The 24116-nt window shown below is 51.6% G+C and overlaps 1 protein-coding gene across 2 annotated transcripts; it reads right to left on the reverse strand.

Annotated features, from left to right (window-relative positions):
• Nucleotides 1–676: 676 nt before the first annotated feature.
• Kcnn4 (potassium calcium-activated channel subfamily N member 4) lies at nucleotides 677–19872 on the reverse strand. Of its 2 annotated transcripts, XM_048440560.3 has the most exons (10): nucleotides 19703–19872; nucleotides 14578–17158; nucleotides 10714–10809; nucleotides 8429–8850; nucleotides 6811–6946; nucleotides 4586–4696; nucleotides 4064–4182; nucleotides 3795–3864; nucleotides 1657–1824; nucleotides 677–1151 (listed from the first exon to the last, which is right to left on the reverse strand). In XM_048440560.3, the coding sequence occupies exons 2-9, from the start codon at nucleotides 14734–14736 to the stop codon at nucleotides 1660–1662; spliced, it is 1278 nt and encodes a 425-aa protein (XP_048296517.2). In that variant the 5' UTR covers nucleotides 14737–17158; nucleotides 19703–19872; the 3' UTR covers nucleotides 677–1151; nucleotides 1657–1659. The 2 variants fall into 2 exon arrangements, with proteins under 2 accessions (XP_048296517.2, XP_087764242.1); XM_087908116.1 differs by lacking the exon at nucleotides 19703–19872 and having other exon boundaries at nucleotides 14578–17237.
• Nucleotides 19873–24116: the final 4244 nt, after the last annotated feature.

A 24116-nucleotide genomic window follows, 5' to 3' on the forward strand; every position in this document is an offset into this window, starting at 1 on the left:
ATCATCCCAGCAGTTCCATGGAAACACAGCACCTCACAGGTGGTTAAAAAAGTCTTCAGAGCAGTGAATGAAGCTGCCTGTCCTAGGTCAACAGCAAGTAGAAGGTAGACTCAGAATCTTGATGTCCATCTGCCTTGCTCTGGCCTCGGATCTGGACAGGGTTATGAAGCTGGGTGTGGGCACTTCAGGACACTTGGATAACATTTTTATTTTGTTTGTTTTCCATTTATTTATTTGTGGGTAGTGGGTGGGTTGTGGTAGTCACTATGTACCTCTAGGCCAGGCTGGCCTTAAACTCACAAGAGAACCTCCTGCCTCTGCCTCCCAAGTGCTGGGATTAGAGGTGTGCACCACAGATCCAGAAACAGAGCAGGGACAGCGAATGATGCTAAAATATAACAGGTGTGGTGATTTGCATCTGTAATACCAGCTTCTCAGTAAGTGGACAGGTAGAGATGGGAAGGTCAGAGGTTCAAGGTCATCCTTGGCTACATGAGTTAGTTTGAGGCCAGCCTGAGATGCTGAAGACCCATTTTCAAAACACTTGGTGAGGTATATGCCACCATACCCTGCTCAGGCTTCTTCTAGAGCTGGGAAAACTGAGCTTGGGACAGGGCAACTGCCTTCCACAGGAAGGTCTGAAGGACTCTGGTGTTTGGAAAGAAATGGCAGCGCCTGGCTTTGTTTATCATTTATTACAAAGTGTGACAGTGGACAGATGAGAGGCATCCACCCCCCTCCTCCCAGCAGACGTCTCTGCATTCCGGGAAAGTGGCGTCTTCCATGGCGTCCACCAGGGGGCACCGGCTCCTGCCTCTCGGACCTGGTTCCTTCAGTGATCCCAGCATCCTGAACCCCAGGCTACCAGTTGCCTCTCTCTCCAGGAACCTGTAGTCTGGCTCTAGGCACCTTCACCTCTGACAGAGCTTGAGAGTTCATGAACAGCAGCACAGCACGAAGGCTTCTGACGAGCGCATGTGTGTAGTGGTGGCCATGACCCTATCACAGTTGGAGATCCAAGCCGCTACCACCAGAGAGTCCACTCATCTCACCGTGGGCCCGCTTTGATCCTAGCGTCTTGAAGTGGGACTCGGTCAGAAGTAGTTGAGGTCAGTCCTGGGGTACATAGCCTGATTCTTCTTCCATGGGTGCTGAAGACAAAGGGGTGGTATGGGTAGTAGGTTAGAAAGTGCAGGGCAAGGACGCCAGAGGTGGAGGCTGTCTGAAGCCAGGCAAGGGAAGAGAGAAAGGTGCAAAGGTCCAGGAGAGGGAGGTACAAGTGGACATGGGGACAGAGACCAAGCAAGGAAAGGGAGAGGGCCAGGTGAGGGGCTGGGGTGTGACTCAATGGTAGAGCCCCTGCCTAGAATCCCCCAGTGAGGGGCTGGGGGTGTGACATCTGCCTAGAATATACAAGGCCCTGGGTTCCATCTCCATTCCCTGTGCCACCCACTACCACACACACACAAAATGGAATGAGAAATGAGGCTAACAAACACAGAAGGAATGGCTCCCTTTCTCAGTCCAGCCCAGAACTTAAAAGCCCTAAGAGGTGACACAGCTTTAAGAGAAAGCACCCTTTAGACATGGGCAACAAGCCACCAGGTACCTGTCTCTTCCTTAGGGCTTTTCCTGGCCCAGTCCCTGCCCCCTTACCAGCTACGTGGCCTCCTGCCTGGGTTCTGGTAGCTGCTGTTGCTGCAGGGCAGTGCCCAGCAGCTCGGTCAGGGCATCCAGCTTGCTTGCCAGCCCGTCGATTCTCTTCTCCAGGGCCCGGTGCGAGGTGCTGAGACCCAGCTGCAGGTCGCACAGGATCATGTGCATCTGAGTGGGAAGGGAATGCTGGAGCGAGGGTGTCCTGTCGGAGAGGTCCTGTCCACTCTGCAGGGTGGGACGGCAGAGCGCGGACACGCCCTCTCTGGCCCTTGAGCACTGTTCTAACCTTATCTTCTGTGAACCTCTCAGACCCTAGCTGTTTGGGCAGCTGCTGTTGTTAGGCTTAAGAGTCTCCTAAAAATCACAGTGGCAGGGGCTGGGGAGACGACTCAGTGGTTAAGGGCATTGGCTGCTTTTGTTGGAGAACTTGGGCTTAGTTCCCAGCACCCCACATTGGGTGGTTCACAACTGTCTGTAATTCCAGTTGCAGGGGATCTGATGGCATCCAGAGGCACAAGGCATACACATTCATACATACAGGCACAACAATCATACACGTAAAGTAAAACAAATCTAAAGAAAACTGAAGTCTAGGGGCAGGCGTAGAATGCAGCTCAGTTGGTAGAGTTCTTGTCCAGTACTCCCAAAACCCTGAGTTTGATCCTCAGCACCACTTAAACCCAGCGTAGTGATCCACATCTGTAATCCACACTCAGTAAGTGGATGGGCAGAGATAGGAAGGCCAGGAGTTCAAGGTCATCCTTGGCTACACAAGTTAATTTGAAGACCCCCTTTCAAAATAACCAACCAAACAAACAAACAAAAAACATGTCCCAGGGGTGGGAACCCTGTTCTAGTGGAAACAACATGGAGGTGTCATCAGAAGGCCTAAAATAAAGTATGTGCTCATTCAGATTTATTAATTATTTGTGGAATTGGTGATGCCTGGCCTCCAGACCCAGGCAGCCTTATTCTAGAGTGGATCCTGGGGATCCTTGGGGGTCCGTAAGACTTTTTGGGTTTTTTTGTGGGGGAGGGGCAGGCTGGAATTGAATTTACTGTGTTATTGAAGTTAACAGGCAGATGGAAGCTGCCATGCAGGCGCTGGGAACCCAGCCTGGGTCCTCTGCAAGAAAAGTAGTGCCCTTAACTGCTGAGCCGTCTCCTCAGATCTAATTACCCTGAATTTCTGATCCTCCTGTCTCTGCCTCCCAAATGCTGGGATGAGGGCTGGGGACTAAACCCAGGGCATCTTGCATGCTGGGCAGGCATGCATCCCCAGTCTTCTGAGCTTGCTGCGGAAACTCTCCAGTTCAGTGCTCACACTGCATCACTTACCACCTATGCTGGCTGACCCAAGCCACCCTGTCCTTCCTCCAACGTGTCATGTTGTTTGGGGACCTGTGTCTTTGTGTTTACCATGGCTTTGGTGCCAAAGGCGGCTGTTTGAGTAGTGCTGGGCTAATGACAAAAGGCAAAGGCCATAAGGAAAGAGCAACATGAGCCAGGCCAAGGGGTACAGCATCACCATCGCTGGTGGGGACAAGGGAGCTGAGCCTTAGCTGCACAGGGACTCATTCTACCCTCAGGCACCCACTTCACAACAGCATCGGGAGCTGGCTTTCACTACAACAGTGTCATCGCTTGTCATTGCGACTGTCAATTTCTTTTCTAAGTTGGGCTTGTTGCCAGTGTTTGAGAGCTGTGTAAATCTGCCTGGTTTTATTTGAATAAGAATTGCACCTGGAGGGAAATTTTATATATGTCCACATGTAAGTAATAAAGATAATTTGAAACCAAACATTGGCATTCTTTGTGTGCTTTTTTCTTACGTCTAAAAGGGAACGTTGTCTTACATGTGCGTAGGAAGCTTTTTTTCTTCATTCCATAACCTTTGCCACACATCTGTGCGTTCCAGCCCCCTGCAGTGATTCCCTTTTTTTTATTTATATTTTTTAACCTTTCTTTTTTCTTTCTTTCTTTTCTTTTCTTTTTTTTTTGTTTTTTTTTTTTTTGTTTCTTTCAAGACAGGGTTTCTCTGTGTAGACCTGGAACTCACTCTGTAAACCTCCATTGAACTTAGAGATCCGCCTGCCTCTGCCTCCCAAGGCCTCCCACACACCTCAAGGGTCTGGTACCTTGGAGATATCCACCATGGAGTTCACTTGTTCCCGGAGCTTCCGGTGTTTCAGCCGTACCTGGCGGAACCTGTGGGGAGGAGGACTCAGTTCCAACCCTGGTCCCTGATTACCTCAGAGAGTAGGGGTGAGGAGGGGAAGAGCAGAAAGGAGCAAATCCGGGAATCCAGGATCACCGACACCGAATCCCCATCAGATCCCGGTGGACAGGCCTGGACATGCACACAGGAGTCAACAGAGAGGTGACAGGGACCTGGAGAGACCCTCACGTGTAGATGGCGGACAGCAACTTGCGTTGATGCCTCCGGGCAGCTCGGGAGTCCTTCCTGCGAGTGTGCTTGTAGTACATCCAGGCTTCCTGCAGGAGGCGTGCAGCTGACTCCTTCATCTGGTGAGGGGCACAGTGTCAGGGAGAGGGATCCCTTGTAATCTGAAAGACCTGGCTTAGAGTGGGGGACTGGATTTTTTCCTTTAGGGTCTTGATATGTAGCCCATGTTGGCCTCAGTTTTACTGCCTAATCCTCATGGGGTTACTTACATAGTATGCCTAGCTTTAAGGGAAACTGGCTTTTTTTAAATCCAGGTCTCCTGTAGCTGAGTTGGCCTTGAGCTCACTCTGCAGCTGAGGATGACCTTGTACTGCTGATCCTCTGAATCCTGGGATTACAGGCCTATACCACCGTGCCATTTATATGGTGCTGGGCATTGAACCCAGGATCTCATGCACCCTAGGCAAGTGTTCTAACAACTGAGTTACAGCCCCGGTCATAGTGCCCAGTACCCAGCCTCACCTCTTTGGCATAATGAATATCCATCATGAAGTTGTGCACGTGTTTTTCCGCCTTGTTAAACTCCAGCTTCCGGGCCACCACAGCCACTAGCAAGGCAGTGCAACAGACCCCCTGTGAGTACACCAAGCAAGGCGTGTGAGGCTGTGGGACTCGGAGGGTCAGGCATACGTCACCAGCTCCCTTCTGTCATCTCACAGTCACAGAGAGCAGGTACAACCGTCGCCATTCCACCATCATCAGAACTGCCTTTCAGGCTGGCCTTCAATTAATTCACTGTATAACCAAGGATGACCACAAAGTTCCGATCCTCCTGCCTCCAACTCCAAAGTGTTGGAATTACAGGCACTCTCACTGTGCCCAGTTAATACAGTACTGGGGACCTAACCCAGGTCTTCATGCATGCTGGACAAGCCAGATTCCCAGCCCTGTTTATTTGGGGGTGCAGTCACTCTATGTAGCCCAGGCTACCCACAAAGCTGCATCAGTCCTCCAGTCTGTGCCTCTCTGGTTCTGGAATCACAGGCATACCTCACTCATCACCGCCCCACAGCTCGAATGACTCTTTCCTTAGACAACTAATTTGAAGAGGGGAGGTTGTGTAAATGCCACCAGCTGCCACCTGCAAAGCGTCAGAGCAGAAACTGGCAGGGGACCAGTCTGCTACAGGGCCGGGCTCTGTGACACACACCTGTGTACCCAGTGCCAGAGGAAAGAAGGGAAAGCACTGAGGCAGGAGGATCAGCCTGTTACATGGCACCTTTGAGGCCAGCGTGGGTGGGCTACATGAGCCCTTTGTTCACTCCCTCCCAAAAAAAGAAAAAAAAAACAAACAAAAAAAGGGGCATCAAGATGGTTCAGAGGGTAAAAGGCACTTGCCTCTAGGCCTGATGATCTGAGTCTGAATCCTGGAACCCTTCTGGCGGAAGGAGAAAACCCCACCCCCTCGACATGAATGCCGACAAGCAAGCCCTCCCAAATAAATAATGAAATATTATTTGCAAATGGTGGTGTCTAGTCATCTCATTTCACATAGTTTCAGTTTTTGGTCAAATGATATAGTCCTGAGGGTCCCTCTCCTTGGGAATATCCTTCTGGGCTTTCCTTTGACCCAAACACTCACTACAGTTTGGGTGTTGCACTTGCCTGCCACACCATTGGTCACCCATGGACTCAGCACGTCCTGGGGCAGCATCGGAGCTGGGAGCTGGGCCCTGAAGGAAGGGGCTGGGTGAGAGGAACTGGTTTGGGGGAAGGTCTGTGGTAAGGAGGGCAACTGTAGGGAGGAAACAGCCTGGGGCTAGGAGCTTCAGCCTCGGCCTGATGGGGCAGCCAAACAGTGGGGATCCGTTAAAGCAACGGTCCTCCAACCCCTGCTTCCTCAAGGAGAGCTCAGGAGCTGGGGTCAGAACAGATGTGTAGGATTGGTCATAGCAACCGTCATCTCTCCTACCCTCTCAACCGTCATCTCTCCTACCCTCTCAACCGTCATCCCCCACCCCCTCAACCGTCATCTCCCACACACACACCACCATCATCTCCCCTCACGGCATTTACTGAATATTTCCTGTTTCGAGCTTTTGATATGATGTTCTTCATTTACCGCTCAACAATCCCACAGGAGGATGCTGGGACTGGGACCCACCAACTTTACAGATGGGAACACTGAGGCCCAGAAACATTACGCGGTTTGCTTGAGCTCCCAATTGGCAAGGAGCAAAGTGGGGTTTGAATCTATGAATGCTGGTACCCAAAACATACTCCAGATGATGACTCTATGCCCAAGGGGAGGACAGGAGGCTGGATCCCTTCTTCTCAGGAAGAAAAGCCTGGGAATTGGGGCCTGGGTTCTAGGAAGGAGTAAAGGGCAACTGTCCCAAGAGAAAATGGGTTTTTAGTATTTAGGATCCAGCATGCTGAAGGCTGAAGCAGGAGGACTGAGGGTTTGAGGCCAGCCTGGGGTATATAGGGAGGTTGAGGCTAGCCTGGGATACTTAGCAAACCCCTAACTTAAGGGAGGAAGAGGATAAGTGGGAGAGGGAGAGGAGGAGGATGAAGAGAACACAATGGTTCTGGGTATCTGGGTCTTGAATAAAGAATGAAGCTGTGTGGGGGGGTCAGACACCCACATTCCTCAGGGACATCAGGGAGGGCCTGTGTTGGTCCATGGTTCCCCCAGCCATGAGGTTAAGCAGCAGGCAGGGTGAGGGGGTGGGGGTGGCACTCACCATGACTCCAGTGCACAAGCAGACGATCTTGCCCCATATGGTGCCAGGTACCACGTCCCCATAGCCGATGGTCAGGAATGTGATGGGTATCAGCCACAACGTATCTGTGAGGTGCCCGGTGGCATTGACGGCCTGCCTATGGGCAAAGGGAACTTAGTTCTGAGACCCCAGCCTGGGGGTGCTGGTGCTCCCGTTCCTACCTCCCCACTCTTAATCCAAAGAGGCACCTGGATAGAAAGCCAAAAATGCAGGTCTTTTTCTCTGCCATGTGAGCTGACTCAGATGTTCAACCACTCTGGGTTGCAGAAATCCAGGTCTAGAATCCAAATCTAGCACTATGGCTGTGGCTCTCAACCTGTGAGTCATGACCCCTTTCTTGGGAGTCGCTTATCAGATATCCTATATATCAGATATTTACATTATGACACATAACATATAACTGTAGCATAACTACAGTTATGAAATTAGCAATAAAAATAATTTTATGACTGTGGGTTCACCTAAAGGGTGGAAGTGTTGGAAAAGCCGACAGCCGCTGATCTGGAGCCTGTTTGAGCTCAGCTAGACAACCAAGGTTGCTAGATCCAGTGTGTGTGGGTGAGACCTGAACCCGAAGACCCAGCCTGAAGTTCAGTAGCCAGGCTCTATCTAGAGGAAGGAACACCTCTATCTAACACCCACAAAGAGGCTACATGGCCTTCAAGTAATAGATCAGGATCAAAATGATTGATCTCGCTTTTGTTGTCTGTTTGTTTGTTGAGACAGGGTTTTTCTATGTAGCTCTGGCTGTCCTAGAGCTCGCTTGTTAGACCAGGTTGGCCTCAAACTCACAGAGATCCGCTGCCTCTGCCTCAGGAGTGTGCTACCATGCACAGTTTGTGATTGACCTCTCAAAGAAAAGAAAAGAAAAGAAAAGGAAGGAAAGAAAAGGAAAGAAAAGAAAAGGCTTGTCCGGAACAGGACACGATGGCGCACACCTGCAGCCCCAGCGTTCAGGAGGCTGAGGCCCCAGGGTGGGGAGCTGGAGCTCCAAAGGTTTAGAGCTTTGTTAGGTTGGAAACCCGCCTTTGCCGCAAGGCCCTGTTGCCAGCTCTCACACACACCACAGGCTGAATTTCTCTGTAAGGGAGACAGTGAGGATCTGTGGGGATCCAGTCCGAGCCCCCATCTATTTACAGTTGCTAAGCAACAGCTAGGGACTACAGGGAAATCCTCTGCAAAGTGGTTCCAAATGTCTGCTTTCTAGTCACAGCAAGCACTTACTGTACCTGCTAATTTGGAAAAGCTGTTCCCTTTCAACAAGGTGCTTACTTAGGATTGGCCCTATTACAGAGTCTTAATCTGGACTCAGCATGGGAACCAGAGGATGGGGTTGCCTAGGGGCTGTGTGTGTCTGTGTGTGTGTGTGTGTGTGTGTGTGTGTGTGTGTGTGTTATAGGTGGCCCAGAGGATTGGTTGGGAACAACCTATTGAGGGCGTGGGATTTCTCAGCCAAGAAGGACGGACGGTAAGGTAAGTGTGAGCCTGCCCTGCTGATGTTGGCTGGCTCACAGCCTTGCAGCCTGCGCCACCATACTCAGCAGGCCCTGATGTCCCCTCCGTTTTCCAGGCCTCTCACCTCTCAGCCACAGACAGCACCCAAGCTGTGGTGAGCCACAGGCCGAGCGTGAGGCCCAGTAGCAGGCGACCCGGGTGCGTGTTCATGTAGAGCTTGGCCACGAACCAGTGGCGGAAACGAACTTGGTTCAGCGCCCCGATGCTGCGGTAGGAGGCGTTGAGGAGGACGCCGCTGCGCAGCAGCACCGCACGGGGCACCAGGTACAGACGGAGCAGCATGGCCAGAGACAGCAGCGCCTCCCCTTCGCCCAGGAAGCTCGGCCAGGGCTGCGCGTCGGTGGCCTCCCCGGACAGAACGCAGTGCGGGCTCCTCAGGGGCACCGGGTGCACCCCGCACACCAGCAGCTCCAGCAGGATCTGCGCCACCTGCCGCCGGGTTAGTGCCACCCGCCAATCCCGGAGCCCGTTGTCGGTCATGAACAGCTGCCGGGAAGGGGCAGACAGGGGAAGAGAGAGGGTCAGGTGCAGGACAAACGGTGGCACACCCGGCCTGCGCCCCGAGATAAGATATGGGCGACGCCCTGGGCCTGGAAAGGATAGAGATAGCTGCGCAGGGCGTGGGGCTGGGGGGGGGGGGGGAGGGCAGGCGTCGGGAACCCAGCAAGCTGTCTCTCCACTTTCTTCACTTTCAAATTCTCCTGGCTAGTTGAGGCCCACTTGCAGAAGGTGTGCTCCTTCTACACGAATTAAGTGCCTATTGTGTGCAGTGACAACTTCCAGACACTACGAATGTGTAGTGAATGAGACAGAACCAGAACCGTCTCCCTCCCAGGGCTTAGTTTCCACTCCTGGGGGCTCTCTTCACTATGGCTCTGGAGTAAGGCCACTGGAGGAAATAATAGTCAGGCCCGTGGGATGGCTTAATGAGTAAAGGCACTTGCCACCAAGCGTGACTCCGAGTTCCATCCCTAGGACCCACTGTTGAAGGAGAGCACTGACCGCATAAAGTGCTGTAACTTCCATATGTACGCACGCACCCACATATCACACACACACACACACACACACACACACACACACACACACACACACACGTAATTTATAGCCAAGGCTGGCTTCGAATTTGTGATCCTCCTGCCTCTGACTCCCAAGTGCTGGGACAAGAGGGTGCTGCCTAGTTCCATTTAAGCAGCACTCCGGATGCCCCAGGATTGCTCTGACTCCTGTACAGGTCTCAATAATGCTCCCAAATACAGAGTGAGATTCATGCACTACACTTCCAATCTAAAAATCTGGAAACTGAGGCCTGGGTCTCACAACAGGTCAATGGAATGGTGGGCCCAGGGTATGAACAACTTCAGCATGCTTGACAAGTACTTTATCATGGAACCTCTCCCCCAGTCCTCACTGGGGATTCTAGGCAGGGGCTCTACCATTGAGCCACACGTCTGGATCTCTGTCCTATCGTGCTGTATCCCACCTATTACAATCCCAAGACACCTAACACAACATCCCATATAGTGCCAGACCCTAAAGTCTCCACTTCTGTGCGATTTTTCCCCCTCCAGGTTCAGCAACTCTTCTTAGCCATCCTTGAACTCTGATCTCTCTGAGATATAATTCCATTCCCATTTCCCCAGATCCTGGTGCCCCACTCCCATGGAAAATAGTGTCTCTTAGTCATGTACAGTAACACTCAGGGAGGCACTCGGTTAAAAGTACACATTCTTTTGGGGCCTGTGTATTGGCTCAGCAAGCCAAGTCCTTTACTTCTAAACCCTATGACCCAAGTTTGATCCCCAAAACCTTCAAGGTAGAAGGAGAGAACTGATTTGCATAAACTATCTTCTAACTTCCCATGTGAGTCCCTATAAATAAATATGTTAAAAATTTTTAAGCATATACTATTATTCTCACTAATAACAGTTGTAGAAAAGTTCGGAATGTAACACAGAGGTAGAGCCCCTGCCTAGAACCCTCAGTGAGGAGCTGAGGGTATGGCTCAGTGGTAGAGTCCCTGCCTAGAATCCCCCAGTGAGGGGCTGGGGACTTGGCTTATTTATCAACATGTGCAAGGTCCTTACTTCAACCTCCAGCACAAAAAAATAATAAAAGAACAAAACAAAACAAAACAAGGGGTCTTGGGACCTGGAATGGCAGACAGGATCGTCATCCCTAAGTGGGCAAGAAGCACGGGGGCATAGATCAGATATCCCAGCAGAATCTTTCTGTCTGTCTGTGCTTCACTCCATCCCAGCGGGCAAGGGCATAGACACATGCATTTCAGGGCAGGAAAAGGAGGTAGAATACATAGGGAGCCAAGCTGAGGGGTAGAACCCCACTTACCTGGACCTCCTTGGCATGGAAGGCCACAATGAGGCAGAGTAGGAAGACAGTGGACAGGGTGATCAAGCACTTCACTAAGAGCAGGTACAGCACCCACTGTGGGAGGACAAGAGATAGCGAGTCGTGCTTCTGGTCCATCCATCCCCATTCCCCTCTGTTCTGGCCCCCAAATCAGTCTCTCCTAACAGGATGTCTCAAACACTGTTCTTGTGTTTAGTGTGATGGTCACGCTTATAGTCACAGCCCTCAGAAAGTTGAGAAAGGAGGGCGTCTGCATCTACCTGGGCTTAAATAGCAAAACCCTGCCTCACCCCGTCCCCAACCAGACAGCCACATCCCAGATCATCACCCTCTACCCTCCTCTCTCCCAGGGTGGGAGGGGGTGCTTGAAACTCACACCCTTTCCCTTTCCCTAAGAGCAGTTCCTCATTTGTGTATACTTGTGATGTCCAGAATAAGACATCCACCCACTCGAGGATGCTCCTTCCCTCTCCAGCAAGCAGGGCTTACCCCCAAACCCCAGTTCCAGAAAAAGTGAGATTGTCACTCAGTCTGCCAGAGTAGAGAGATGCCCTTTTCTACTCTCGTCTGGGGAACAAATCCCTGAGATCCCCAGCCCTAGCTCCCAGAGGGGCATCCAATCTTGCTCCTTGAACCCCTTCCTCCCCCCTCCCACCACTTCCCCTGGCTGTAAGCCTAGGGCACACAGGCACACGGGGCGGGCGGAAGTTCAGGGCCTACATAAACCACCAGAAGTTTTTTCTTTCTCTCTTTGTGTGGCAATGCCTTGGAGGGATTGAAATCCAGGGAAGAAGGAGTTTGAGAGCTGGGGATGAGAAAAGCTGAAGTCCCTAAGATGGATGATGGCTACGGGAGACACCCCTCCAGGGCAGAGGTTCCCCGATTCCTTCCTGGACCCTGCACCTGTTTCTCCCCAGCCCTCTACCAGCTTCCTTGGCTGGGCCTGGGCCAGCACACCGCCTCTGAGCAGGGGAAGAGGGCCAGTTTCCTGCCCCTGGGGGCCTCCCCCCACCCCTGCCTGAACAATGGTGCTGTTGTCCCCAGCCTTCCCCTCCCCCTTTATCCTTCCCAGGCTCCCCTTGGTTCAGTTTTTCAATCTGCACCGCTGCCCCATCAGACACCAGCCACTTCCCCACAGCAGGATTTGTTTCTCCAATGCCCCCCCTTTCCACTTCTCCACCTGGGTGGGGTCTCTTCCCTCCCTCTCTCTGAGGATTATATTTTTTGTTTCACGACAGGGTACCATGGGGCCCCGCTGGCTGGTACTGCACTTGCTAGTTAGTCTGGGACTTCAAACTCCTCATCCTTCTGCCTCTGCCTCAAGGGAAATGAATCCTCTAGTCCCAAGCGGACAGCCGTGTCTCAGATCTGCCCCCTATCCTCCACACACACCCCTCCAGGGAGGGTCTTGAAACTCACATTCTTTCCCTTTCCCTAGGGAAAGTAGTTCCTCATGTGTGTATACATGTGATGTCTAGAAAGAGATCTGGCTCCCAGGCCTGCATCATTACACCCAATTTGCCCAGTGATGAGGATTTGAACCCCAGGCTTTTTGTATGTTGAGCAAGCACTCTACAGACAGGGCTACTGTCCGGCCCTGATGTGTGCATGTGTGTGAGGGTGAACTCACAGAGATCCGCTTTCCTCTGCCTCCTGAGTGCTGGGATTAAGGGTGTGCGCCACAACATCCCGCTTTTGTATGGCCTTTCTATAGCCCTCTGGTATGTATCTCTCCAGCTGGGGTTTCTCAGTGACTCTGGAGTTCTATCTTTGTGGCTCCATCTCTCTGTCCCTTCCCGTGTGGTCTGTCTCTGCTCATCTTTCTCTCAGTGTCTTTTTATCTCCCTGTGCCCCTGTCCCATCCTCTCCACTTCACCTTATCCAAAGAGTTCTCTTTCCCTTCCTAAGTCTTGACACCTGAGCATCAGGTGTCTTCATTCTGTCGAAATAAGTTTGCTAGCTTGAGATGGAGAGTGTCATCAGGCAGCCATGGGAAGAGAGCGTAGGGTGGGGATGTGGTGCATTTGGTAGAGGCTTGCCTAGCTCGCACAAGCTCTTGGGCTCAACCCTGTCTTTCTGTAAGCTGAGTGTGCTGGCGCACGCCTGTGGTCCCTGCACTTGTACTTGCGGAAGCAGAGGCAGGAGGAGCAGAAGTGCAAGGTTGTCCTCAGCTGCGCAGCCAGTTCAAGGCCAGACTGAGCTGCTGGGGGGGGGGGGGGGACCCTGGCTCAAACAAACAAACAAACAAACAAAGGTAGGAAGAAATGGGAGGATGCTTATGGCCGTGTATCTGAACAGGTGGGGAAACTGAAGTTCAGGGAGTTGCACCAATTCCCTGATGGTATCACAGCTGGAGAAAAGAGCCTGGGCAGATGAGATGAGAAGGGTGAGGGCCGATCTCAGGGAAGGAAGGACCCCCTATTTCTTCTCATCTGCCAGGACTCCCAGGTCCCCACCTCCCCTCCTGGGCGCGGTGCTGGAGCGTGGGAGCGCCAGGCAGGCCCCAGCCATGTTTCCTGTTGGCATGGCTCTCCGCAGCCCCACCCCCTCGAAGTGGCTGCCCTCTCCTTGGCCGCTTGGCTGAAGAAAGCTGGCCTGCCCTGACCCTCCATGTGGCTGCCAATCACTTCACAGTGGCTGCCCCCCAACCCCCAATCCTCAAATGCAGGCTGAGCACTGGGGCCCAGAGGTTCTCCTGAGGAACTTCCCATCTGCTTTCCCACCAGAAGACCAGATCCACAGCCCCTGCCCCAACTTTCCTGTTGAACAAGTGTTTGACCCTCAGGTCACAGACAAACCCTTGCCCTCCACTCTCTTACGCCACTAATGCCACAAGCCTGACCAAGGTAGGAGTATCCCAGGGGTTTGGTAAGGCACGGTCCAGACACACCTGTACTCCCTGGTCCTCCAAAGATTGATTGGTGGCACTATCCAATGTGCTCTCCCCATTCCCCATGTTGTTTAGTTTTCTCGGTATTTTGTTTTCAATTTTTGTTTTTTTTTAACTTTGTTTTTTGTTTTTTTTGCAATAAAGTCTTGTGTAGCCCAGGCTGGCCTTAAACTTCTGATACTCTTGCCTTCACGTCCCCAGTGCTTGGATCACAGGTGTGCCACCACCATGCCTGGCACAACTCTCCCAGCCTCCTCCTCTTGCGACTCTTGAGTCTGAACCCCCAGCCTTCTCTTCTCCAGGGACTAGGAGTTCAAACCACTGTCTGACAAGTGAATAACAGGTGCATTCTGGGGGAAATCAAGCGTCTGTGTGGTGTGGGGGGGAGGTGGAGGCACCACTTCCCACCTTTCCTTTGTCGGTTCCTGCCTGGTAGCACTAAGTAAACGGCTAGATAAGGAGCAAGGAGCCACCGCCTAATGATAACTTCACCGGAGCTGGGCTATCAAGGGTCAGCCTTGCAGGGGCCTCAGCAAGGCCCCCGACTCCCCAGCAGTCTGACAACACTTACTCAAAGACTGACCCTGAGAGCCATCTCCCTTCTGTGCAGGGAGGGCTGGGGAAGGTGTATCACAACTCAGGTCTCGGGTCCAGACTCTCCTTCGTCAGACCCGTCAGACCCAGGATTGCAAGACCCCAGCTCTCCCACTCACACCCAGGGGTCCAACCCTAGCTCCCTCCTCCCTCAGAACCAGGAGGTCCAGACCCAGCCCTCCTCCCTCAAACCTTAAGAAGTTTAAGACCTGAGCCCCCACCCCCACCCCTTTAGACCCAGGACTAAATAAGACTAGCTCTCCTTTCTCACACCCAGAGGTCTACGACCCTAGCTCTCTTCCCTCATACCCTAGGGTCCCAGCTCTCTTCCCCGCTCTGTGGAAGGGCTCTTTACTCACCTTGCAACCCAGGAACCACAACATCTCAGCGTGCAGCACCATGAGCCCGATGCCAGTTCCCGCCAGCACCAGCGCCCAGCCGGCCACCCTCTTCTCTTGCTCCAGCAGGCGTTTTCTCCGTCGCAGGGCCCCCAGGCCAGTCACCAGCTCCCCGCCCATGGTCCCTGAGGTCTTGGGGCTCAGCCAGCTTCCTGCCCAGGGTCCCCCACCTCTCAGTACGCAAATGGCAGCCAGCTTGGCTTCCAGGCCGGAGGCCCGTTCTGTTCACTCTGGGACTTTTGCTGGAAGGCACAGCCTAGCCCTGTGCCCTCTGGGGAGTGGTAACTGCGGCAGGGCAGGGCGGGGAGAGACGGGGAGGTCCCTGGGTAGGGGGAGGCAGCCCATCCCATCCCCTTCTGAGACTAAGGAGGGGTTGGGGTGTGTCTTGTGGCCCCAGGCAAGGAAGAAGAGTCCATCCACGTGGGCAAAGACACACTCTGACACACAATAGTTTGTGACTCCCTAACCGTTTGCACTCGGTGGTACACACCTACAACCCGCCACACCCAGACACCACAGAGCACCCCACGACAGACCGGAGATGGAGTCCAACACACCAGGACACACCACACAACCTCCACAGAAGTGACTCACAACTCCCGAAAGTTCAGAAACCCACAGCCACACCCAGACACCACACACACACATGCTGTATGTGACACACGCCAGCATTTAGCAGGGCAGAAGCATCCCGTGGCACACGGGGCCACCCAAAGGTTGTAGTCATAAAGTCAGTCACACACGTTGCTCAAAGTGGGCCTGGGGGAGGGGCTGGAGAGACCGCACAGCGGTTAAGAGCCAGTGCAACTCTGAGAAGTCTAACTTCTGTTCTCAGCACTCACCCGACAGCTTGCAACCACCTGCAACTTCAACTCAGGGGATCAGACACCCTTTTTCTGGCTTCTGTGGGCACCCACACACACGTGGCATTCATTCACATAGATATGCACACACGTAATAAATAAAAATATATCTTAAATAAAAAGATTAAAGCAGAGCCAGGGACGAGTGCAGTCAGCAGATTTCTCATTCAGCATGAAGACGCCCTGAGGTTCAGTCCCCAGCATGGCATAAAGCAGGCAGTGGTGTGAGCCCGCACCTTGGCATAAGGGAGCCCAAGGCAGGAGGATCAGCAGTTCTAGGTCCTCCTCAGCTGTGAGTTCAAGGTCAGTCTGAGCTACGTGAGACTCTGTATCCAAAACCAAAACCAAGGAAAACCCCTTCGCATTTTATTATGTAAAGAGTTAAGCACCAACGGCCGCACGAAACGTGCACTAAGAGCTACGCAAACACACATCAGGTGTGGACACAGGGACTTGTAAAAGGCACCAGGTGCAACATACATGTGTTAACAGATACCCAAGTGGTGTGGATGTGACACACATAGGGTTGTATCCAATACATGCAAACACCTGAGGGTGGCAGATGCTGACACGGAGTGCCTAGAGAACTGGAAACATAGAGCAACACGCACTGTGCGTGGGACTCACATGCACACTTCCTACTGTGATCCCTGACATGTCTGACACTCCATGTGCCCCAGCACACTACATAATATAACCCTACTGTCAGAGAGTAGTCCAGATGGAAGGGTTCAAGCAGCTTCTCCCCAAAGCTGGACATTCTATAGCATTCTAGCCACACAAGACACAGCCCAGGATGACAGCCTTTGGAGAGGGTGGGGCTGGATTTGGACACACATGAATGCCAGCGTCCAGATCAGCATACCATTGATCCAAAGTCACACACAGTGCTTGCACACACTATACTCCAACATGTGTGGCCACACACCCACAACACACAGGCAAGAGAGAGACTCTTAACATGGACATGCATCCTGATACGAGACACAAGGTCATTTCACTGAGTGAGACACTGTGTTACATGTATATTTACACAAACAAAACCCATAGATGGGGCTGGGGAGATGGCCAGTTGTTAAAGTGTGCACAAGTGTGAGGATCTAAGTTTGATCCATTTGTGAAAATCTGGTGCAGAGGTTGGAGAGATGCCTTAGCAGGCAAGAGCCATGCTGCTCTTGTGGAGGACCCTGGTTCAGTTTCCAGCATCTGCACTGCGTGGCTCACAATAGCCTTAACTCCAGTGAATCTTGCACCCTCTTCTGACCTCCACTGGCACCTGCACACACGGCATACACCACACACATACACACACACACACAGACTAGAATAAAATAAGTAATTTTAAAATTACTATTTATAATTACTATTTAAAATGTGTGCCTAGGTACCCAGGCACACATCTGTAACCCCAGCCTTGAGTGGGGAGGTGGTGCAGTTGGATGGATCCCTGAAACCATCTTAGCTGAGTCAACAAACTCCTGGAGATATGAGAGACCCAGGGACAACAACAACAACAACAGAAGGAGGTGCAGGGCTAGTGAGCTGGTTCATGGGGTGTAAGGGCACCAACTGCAAACCCTGGTGATCTGGGTTCAGTTCCCAGAACCCGCATGGTGGAAGAAGAGCGCAGACTTCTGCAGGTGGTTGTCTGACCGCCTTGAATGCACCATGCACGCACACTGCAAACAGACAGAAGGTGCACAACTGAGGATGATACCTGGCATCAGCCTCTGACCACCACAGACACCTGCATAGCCCACTCCACAGACACCACACACACACACACACACACACACACACACACACACACACACATTCTGCATACTCCAGTCCAACACAGAACACACACACACCCACACACAGACACACACACACCCAGCACCCACTACTCCAACACAGAATACACACACATATATTCTCACACTCAGACACACCCACACCCTGCACTCTCTACACACTCCACAGAACACACACACACACGTACTCATACACTTACACACTCTCGCTCACACACAGACACGTACACTGGCACCTCTCTACTCCAACACATACACACCCTCTCTCTCTCTCTCTCTCTCTCTCTCACACACACACACACACATATGCCCTGCACACTCCACTCTGACACAGAGCACACACACACTCACTCATATACACACAAGAGACAAAACAAAGGCACACAGTGAACGTGATATGCGAATGGAATGTTGTGTGCGACACAGAGATCCAAATAGGAACACACAGTGACAAAAAGACACACGGGGCTACACACCATGTCCTGGGACCTTAAAAGCTCCCATGCATGGCAACCACAGGACACCAAGCACAAAGGGAAGTTGTGACGTGGTGACTCACCGCATGGTCCCTACTCACAGAGAAATGCTCAGACACAACTCCTTGCCTCCCCGTGTCCTGTGGCATTCAGGACTATGGACCCGCCAGCCACAGGGAAATGAGATACCCACGGATAGGCATGTCTGGCACCACACTAATGCAGCCCAACAGACACACCCAGAGACTCCCAACCACACACACACAGACACGCCCAGTGACAAAAACACACCCCGTGGGGGTGCTCCACCCCATGGCACACAGCATGATCCCACTCAGTGACACATGGCTGGAGAAGGATGGAGACACACCCAGGCACACCCGGACACTACACGTGTGTTTGCTTGGAGAAGATGCTGAAGCCGGGCAGTCCTCATGCTACAATCTCAGCATCCCTGGCTGCTTGCTGCATGGAACCTGGACCCGATCCCTGCCTTCCTCCTCTCCAGGAAGATCCGTCCATGGGCCTTGCATACAACTCCTATCTCACTGTCTCCCTCATCCTAAGCCTTCATGGTTTTTTCTTTTCTTTTCTTTTCTTTTCTTTTCTTTTCTTTTCTTTTCTTTTCTTTTCTTGTGTTCCGGATTGGAGCTCAGGATAGTCTGTGTGTTCGGCATGGGCTCACCCCTGGGCTATACTGGGGCCCCTTACTGAGGGATTCTAGGCAGAAGCTCTACCACTGAGCCACATCCCAGTCCCTCACTGGGGGATTCTAGGCAGGGGCTCTACCCCTGAGCCACACCCTTAGCTCTACCTTTATACCCTCATCTTTCTAGTCTTTGTCTCTCTCCTAAGGCTTCTCTGTCAGTCTATCTCTTCGTGTGTGCCCCGAGCCTCAACGTCCTTTCTGCTTCCACGTCTCTCGTCCTTGTCTCTCTGTCTATGCCTCTTTCGTCCTTTTTGTCTTTGTGTGCCGTGTGTGTCGCCTCTGTCTGCTTCATTCTCTCTCCTTCTGTCTCTCTTTGCCTTTCTCCTTCTGGAGTCACCATTGTTTGTTGTCTCGGCTCTCTCCAGGCTCATTCTCGCTGTCTCTGAGCTCCACATCTCCAGCTCTCTCTGTAGCTCTCCTGCTTCCCCATCCCTTCCTCAGTCCGCATCCCTGGCATAGCTGTGGATAGCAGGTCACTTCCGCTTCCATCTTAACCCTTTGGAGGGGCTGATAGCCATGTGCAGGGACTGGGCCACTAAGAAGTCCAAAGCCAAGGGCAGCTCAAGCCACAGCTGCACAGCTACTGGGCCCCAGTTCAGGGATTTCTGAGAAATGTACACAGACAGACAGACATGGGGGAGGGGTGGGGGGAGGAAGAGTGGCAGAGGAACAGAGCTTGAGGAATCACAGAGGATCCAGGACGATCAAACATACATAATTCCAGTAATCTAGGGCCCGAGGCTGGTGATGAAGTGGTTGAGTCTAATTAGGATGTGTAGTGACATCCTGTCTCAAAAAAGAAAAAAATACAAAACAGAAACTGAACCTCAACAGAGGTTTTGAATGCAAAGGTGAAAAAGGGCTGTGGCATGGCTCAGTGATAGAGCCCCTGCCTAAGATCCCCCAGTGAGGGGCTGAGGGTGTGGCTCAGTGGTAGAATCCCTGCCTAGAATCCCCCAGTGAGGGGCTGAGGGTGTGGCTCAGTGGTAGAATCCCTGCCTAGAATCCCCCAGTGAGGGGCTGGGGTGTGGCTCAGTGATAGAGCCCCTGCCTAGGATCCCCCCAGTGAGGGGCTGAGGGTGTGGCTCAGAGGGACCTATCTTTAGCACAAGAAAAACAAAACACAACAAAATTAAAGAGATAGAAAAGACACACAGAAGTGAAGAGAAAGCAAAATCTGAAATCCAGACGTGGACATTAGACAGAAATTTTGTCTCCAAATATACTGAAAATAAGAGATACCTGGAAAGGGTGGCTGTGGGAGACGCGCCTGTGGGCAGCACTGACTGACGGTCGTGCCAGACAGACAGCAGACTCTCCACTGAAGCCATGAGCAGTTGAAAGAGCTTCATTTTCTGCCTCTCTCGCCCCGGGAGTGACTCAGGGCCCGAGGTTTCCTGTGACTCAGCCTTGGGCTCAATACTGAAACTCTGAAAGGGATGTAGAGGGAGAAAGAATGAGAGGATTGCCGTCTGCAAGAGAAAGATGCAGAGCCCTGGCCCTAGATCCTAAATCTAAGGGAGGAGGCTGGGCCTTGAAGCTTGGAGTCTTGGGGGCGGGGGGGGGGGGGGGGGGGGGGAGGGGGAGGGGGGGGAGGCCTGGGGCCTGGTTCCCTGAGAGGGTAGGCTCTGGGTTCAAGGCGGGAAGGGGGGCTGGATCCCACAGTTCTATCCAGGAAGACTGGAAGAACTGATTCAATGTCCCCAAGACTTTTCCCTGGCCCTTTCCCAGATGCCCCACCTTTGTCCCAGCCTCCTCTCCGGACTTGGAAAAGAACCAGGAGCCTCAGGGCCCAGCCGGAAGGGGCCAAGGACAAAGGGTTGTTTAACTGGCTGGTGCTGGAGGGAAGTGGAGAAAAGGGTGTCTTAGGCGGAAAGGTCACTTGGTGCTCGGGGCATGTGCTGGGACTGGCAAGCTGAGCCCCAGGGAAGACATCCTGAATGTCCTAGGCCGGTTGCAGCACCTCACACAAAGCCTGCTCTGAGAATGGCTTATGGAGGCTTCAGGGTTTGGAAGACTCCCACCTAGTGGTGATTTTGGGAACTGCAGGCGCTCTGCAGCTTTATAGCAAAAAATTTCTTGTTGTATATTGAGCACCAACAGAATGACTGACATTGTTCTAAAAGCAGGGGATTTGCCATAAACAAAACAGACAATCCATCCCTGGAGGCTCTTTCGGGCCACGGAAGAGAGTGCTTAGGATTCCATCCATCTCAGTCTCTATTGTTTTTGAGCAGTTCCAAGTTTTCCTTCCTCTTTGGACTTCTGTCTCTTTCTTAGTCTCCGAGTGCACGCGTTTGCTATTTCTACACTGCAGCCTTTCTTAGTCCCCGAGTGCCCGCGTTTGCTATTCCTACACTGCAGTCTTTCTTAGTCTCCGAGTGCCCGCGTTTGCTATTCCTACACTGCAGTCACTCAGGAGAGCTGTCCTCTGACCTACGCACACGTGATGTGGAATGCATGCATGCCCGTGCACACCCACCAATCAAGCTATCAGGAGTCGGATCTCTACTGTGTGGGTCCCGTGGGTCAAACTCAAGTCCTCAGGCTTAACAGCAAGTGCTTTTATCCTTGGAGCGATCTCTACCAACTTTCTGTTTTCGAATTTTATAACTATTTATTTATTTATTTATTTATTTATTCATTCATTCATTTTTGAGACAGGGTTTCTACATATTCCCAACTGTCCTGAAACTCACTGTGTAGACTCAGTGGAATAGGCTGTGTAGACCAGGCTGGCCTTGGACCCAGACATCCACCTCTCTGCCTCCCAAATGCTGGGATTAAAGGTGTGCACCTTCTGGCTGAGTAAATACTCTTAACCAATGATCTCTCCAGCCCTTTTCTAGTGTTTTGGAAATAAGTTCTCAGGTAGCACAGGGTGGCCTTGAACTCACGAAGTCAGGATAATACTGAACTCCTGATCTTCCTGCCTCCAGATGTCGCATAGGTTACATAGTATTGCGCCATCATATCCCACCCCTCTTTTTTTGTGCTTGAGCCAGGGTTTCCCTATAGGTTCCTTAAAGTCGTAATCCTTCTACTTCAGGTCACATGTGCTGCGATATCTGGTGTACACTGCCACATCTGTCTCCTCTACAGACGTGTGCCATTACATCTGACTACAGAGAGAGAGAGAGAGAGAGAGAGAGAGAGAGAGAGAGAGAGAGAGGAGTGAGAGGGAGGGAGGGAGAGGAGAAAGGGAGGGAGAGAAGGAGGGAGGGAGGGAAGGAAAGACGGAGAGAGGGAGGGAGGGAGGGAAGGAGGGAGGGAGGGAGGGAGCATCAGTGTTCTCTGTCAAGGCTGCCCCGGTCTCCCCCCTGGCTGTAGATGGCATGGTTCTCCTCCTCATATCTGGCTGACTTTCGACTTGCTTTAATGCACAGAGTGTTGTGGGAATAGCTTGGAGCATGCTAAGAGCAAAAAGAACTTCTGTCTCCATCCTCCCACATCTCAAAGCTACCATGCTGCCAGGAAGTTTAAGCCCATCCCATGGAGAGGGACATTTGGAGGAAGAGTCCAGATACTTTAAGCAAAAGGTTCAGAATGGCAGAATACAGCCACCTATGTGACCCAGGGGAAACCAGCAGAAGGGTCCAGATCACAGTCAGAACCACAGGACCTGTTCTCAGGTGCTACATTTTGGAGTGGTTTGCTACATAATAGGGTTGTTGTGTGAAATGTGTCTCACAGGTTTATGTGTTTTCACACTTGGTCCAACAGGCAGTGCTGTTCTTGGAGGCTGCGGACAACCTTTGGGACTGTGGACTAGCTGGCTGGAGAGGTTCACTGGGGATGGGCTTTTAAGGCAATATCTGATAACTACTTCTGGTGCCAGCAGGAACACCCTGCTTCCCGGTCCATCCAAGTCTATCAGGCAACCTCCGTGTCTTCCCCACCATGATGGGACTGTTCCTACTGAAACTCTGAGCCAGAATAAGTCAGGTAACTTGGCACAGAGATGGGTCTCTTTGTAATAGCAATAAGCAGTTACACTTTTCTGTTTATTTACATACATTTCAAGCCTTCTACTATTCTAATAATTTTTATATGTGAAGCAATAATGGTTATTTCAACATGTAGATTGTAGCCAACATGGAAAAAAAAAACTTGGCAGAGATACTGGCCAGTGGTGGTGCACATCTTCAATTCCAGCACTTGGGAGGCAGGGACCAGACAGATCTCTGTGAGCTTGAGGCCAGCCTGGTCTACAGAATGAGTTCCAGGACAGCCAGCGCTACACAGAGAAACCCTGTCTCAAAAAAACTATAGATAGATAGATAGATAGATAGATAGATAGATAGATAGATAGATAGATAAAAGATCTTTAAAAACTGAGTGTATATGTGCATGTTTGTTTGGTAGTGTGTGCACATGAGTGTAGGTACCAGCAGAGGCCAGAAGATGGCACCAGATCACCTGGAACTGGAGTTATAGGCAGTTGGAAGTTACTGCATGTGGATGCAGGTAATCAAACTCTGGTCGTCTGTAAGAGCAGTGTGGTCTCTTAGCCATTTCTCCAGCTCCAGAAGAGCTGAGACTCTAAGACAAGACTGTTTTGCCTTAGTCTTCCTTGATCAGCCTCTGCTTTTCTTTTACACTTCTCTGCCTTTTCCTATTTCTGTCTCTGTGTGTGTGACTTCTGTCAAAATTCATCTCACTGTTGACTGTCTTTGGCTTCTCTTTGCTGATCTGCAAACAACATCAAAGGCCTTAGGTCCTTGACATTTGTCTGTCCTCTTGAATTGGACCAGTCTCCTCCAATCTCCTTAGCTGCCATTAACTTATTTCTATACTGTATTTGGTTCTCTGCTCAGATATATAATCTCTCTCTCTCTCTCTCTCTCTCTCTCTCTCTCTCTCTCTCTCTCTCTTCTGAAGATGGAATCCAGGATATTATTTTAGCTAGATAAGACTTATACCACTAAGCTACACACAGTAACCTATCTTCCTTGATAAGACCTCACCACCTCTTCAAACACAGCCTCCGTTACTGTGGAGGCCAACTTGCAGACAGCGGTTCTGTCCCCCACCTCCTGAGTCCTTGCAGACAGTGGTTCTGTCCTCCTGCCTCCCGAGCCCTTAGAATCACACTCAGGTCTTCTCGGAGCATTTGCGTTTGCCCTCTGAGCCATCTGCCTGGTCCATTTCCATTGCAACCATTGCATCTGTGAGGGATTTTCCAAGGACATGCTGGAAAGGGTACAGACCCACCCTGAGTGTGGGGTGGTGATACTTCCTGTTCTGGGATTCTGAAATGAACAAACTGGGGGAGGGGAAGCCAGTAGAGGGTCAGCATCTCTCTCTCTCAGCTATTGATTCACCAAGAAGTGAACAGGCAGCCCCCACACTCCCACCATGCTTTCCTCCCCCATGATGGCCTGTGCCATTACAACCCATGAGGCACAACTGATCTTCCCTCCTAAGGTGCTTTCTGTCAAGTATTCTGTCACAAGGAAACAGGACATGTTGCTAACACAGCGTCCACTCTGATCATTCTGTCTTCCCAGACTAGAATTTTGTCATTGTTGCGGTGTCAATGCTATAAGAAAAGGATCTTACCTCCCTTTTTATTATCTAGTTTTATTTAATGTGTATGTGTGTTTTGTCTGCATTTATGTCTATGTGTCACGAGTGTGCCTGATGCCCTGGAGGT

The sequence above is a fragment of the Myodes glareolus genome, chromosome 1 (genome assembly GCF_982192425.1).
Source record: "Myodes glareolus chromosome 1, mMyoGla1.1, whole genome shotgun sequence".
NCBI classification, from domain to species: Eukaryota; Metazoa; Chordata; class Mammalia; order Rodentia; family Cricetidae; genus Myodes; species Myodes glareolus.

What these genes read in the sequence shown, in the direction of transcription:
- Kcnn4 (XM_048440560.3), bottom strand. Translation starts at nt 14,736, where the DNA reads ATGGGCGGGGAGCTGGTGACTGGCCTGGGGGCCCTGCGACGGAGAAAA. An exon ending in ATATTCATTATGCCAAAGAG is followed by an intron (nt 4,183 to 4,585) that starts GTGAGGCTGGGT and finishes GCCCCTCACCAG; the next exon opens with ATGAAGGAGTCAGCTGCACG. An exon ending in CCATGGTGGATATCTCCAAG is followed by an intron (nt 1,825 to 3,794) that starts GTACCAGACCCT and finishes CTTCCCACTCAG; the next exon opens with ATGCACATGATCCTGTGCGA.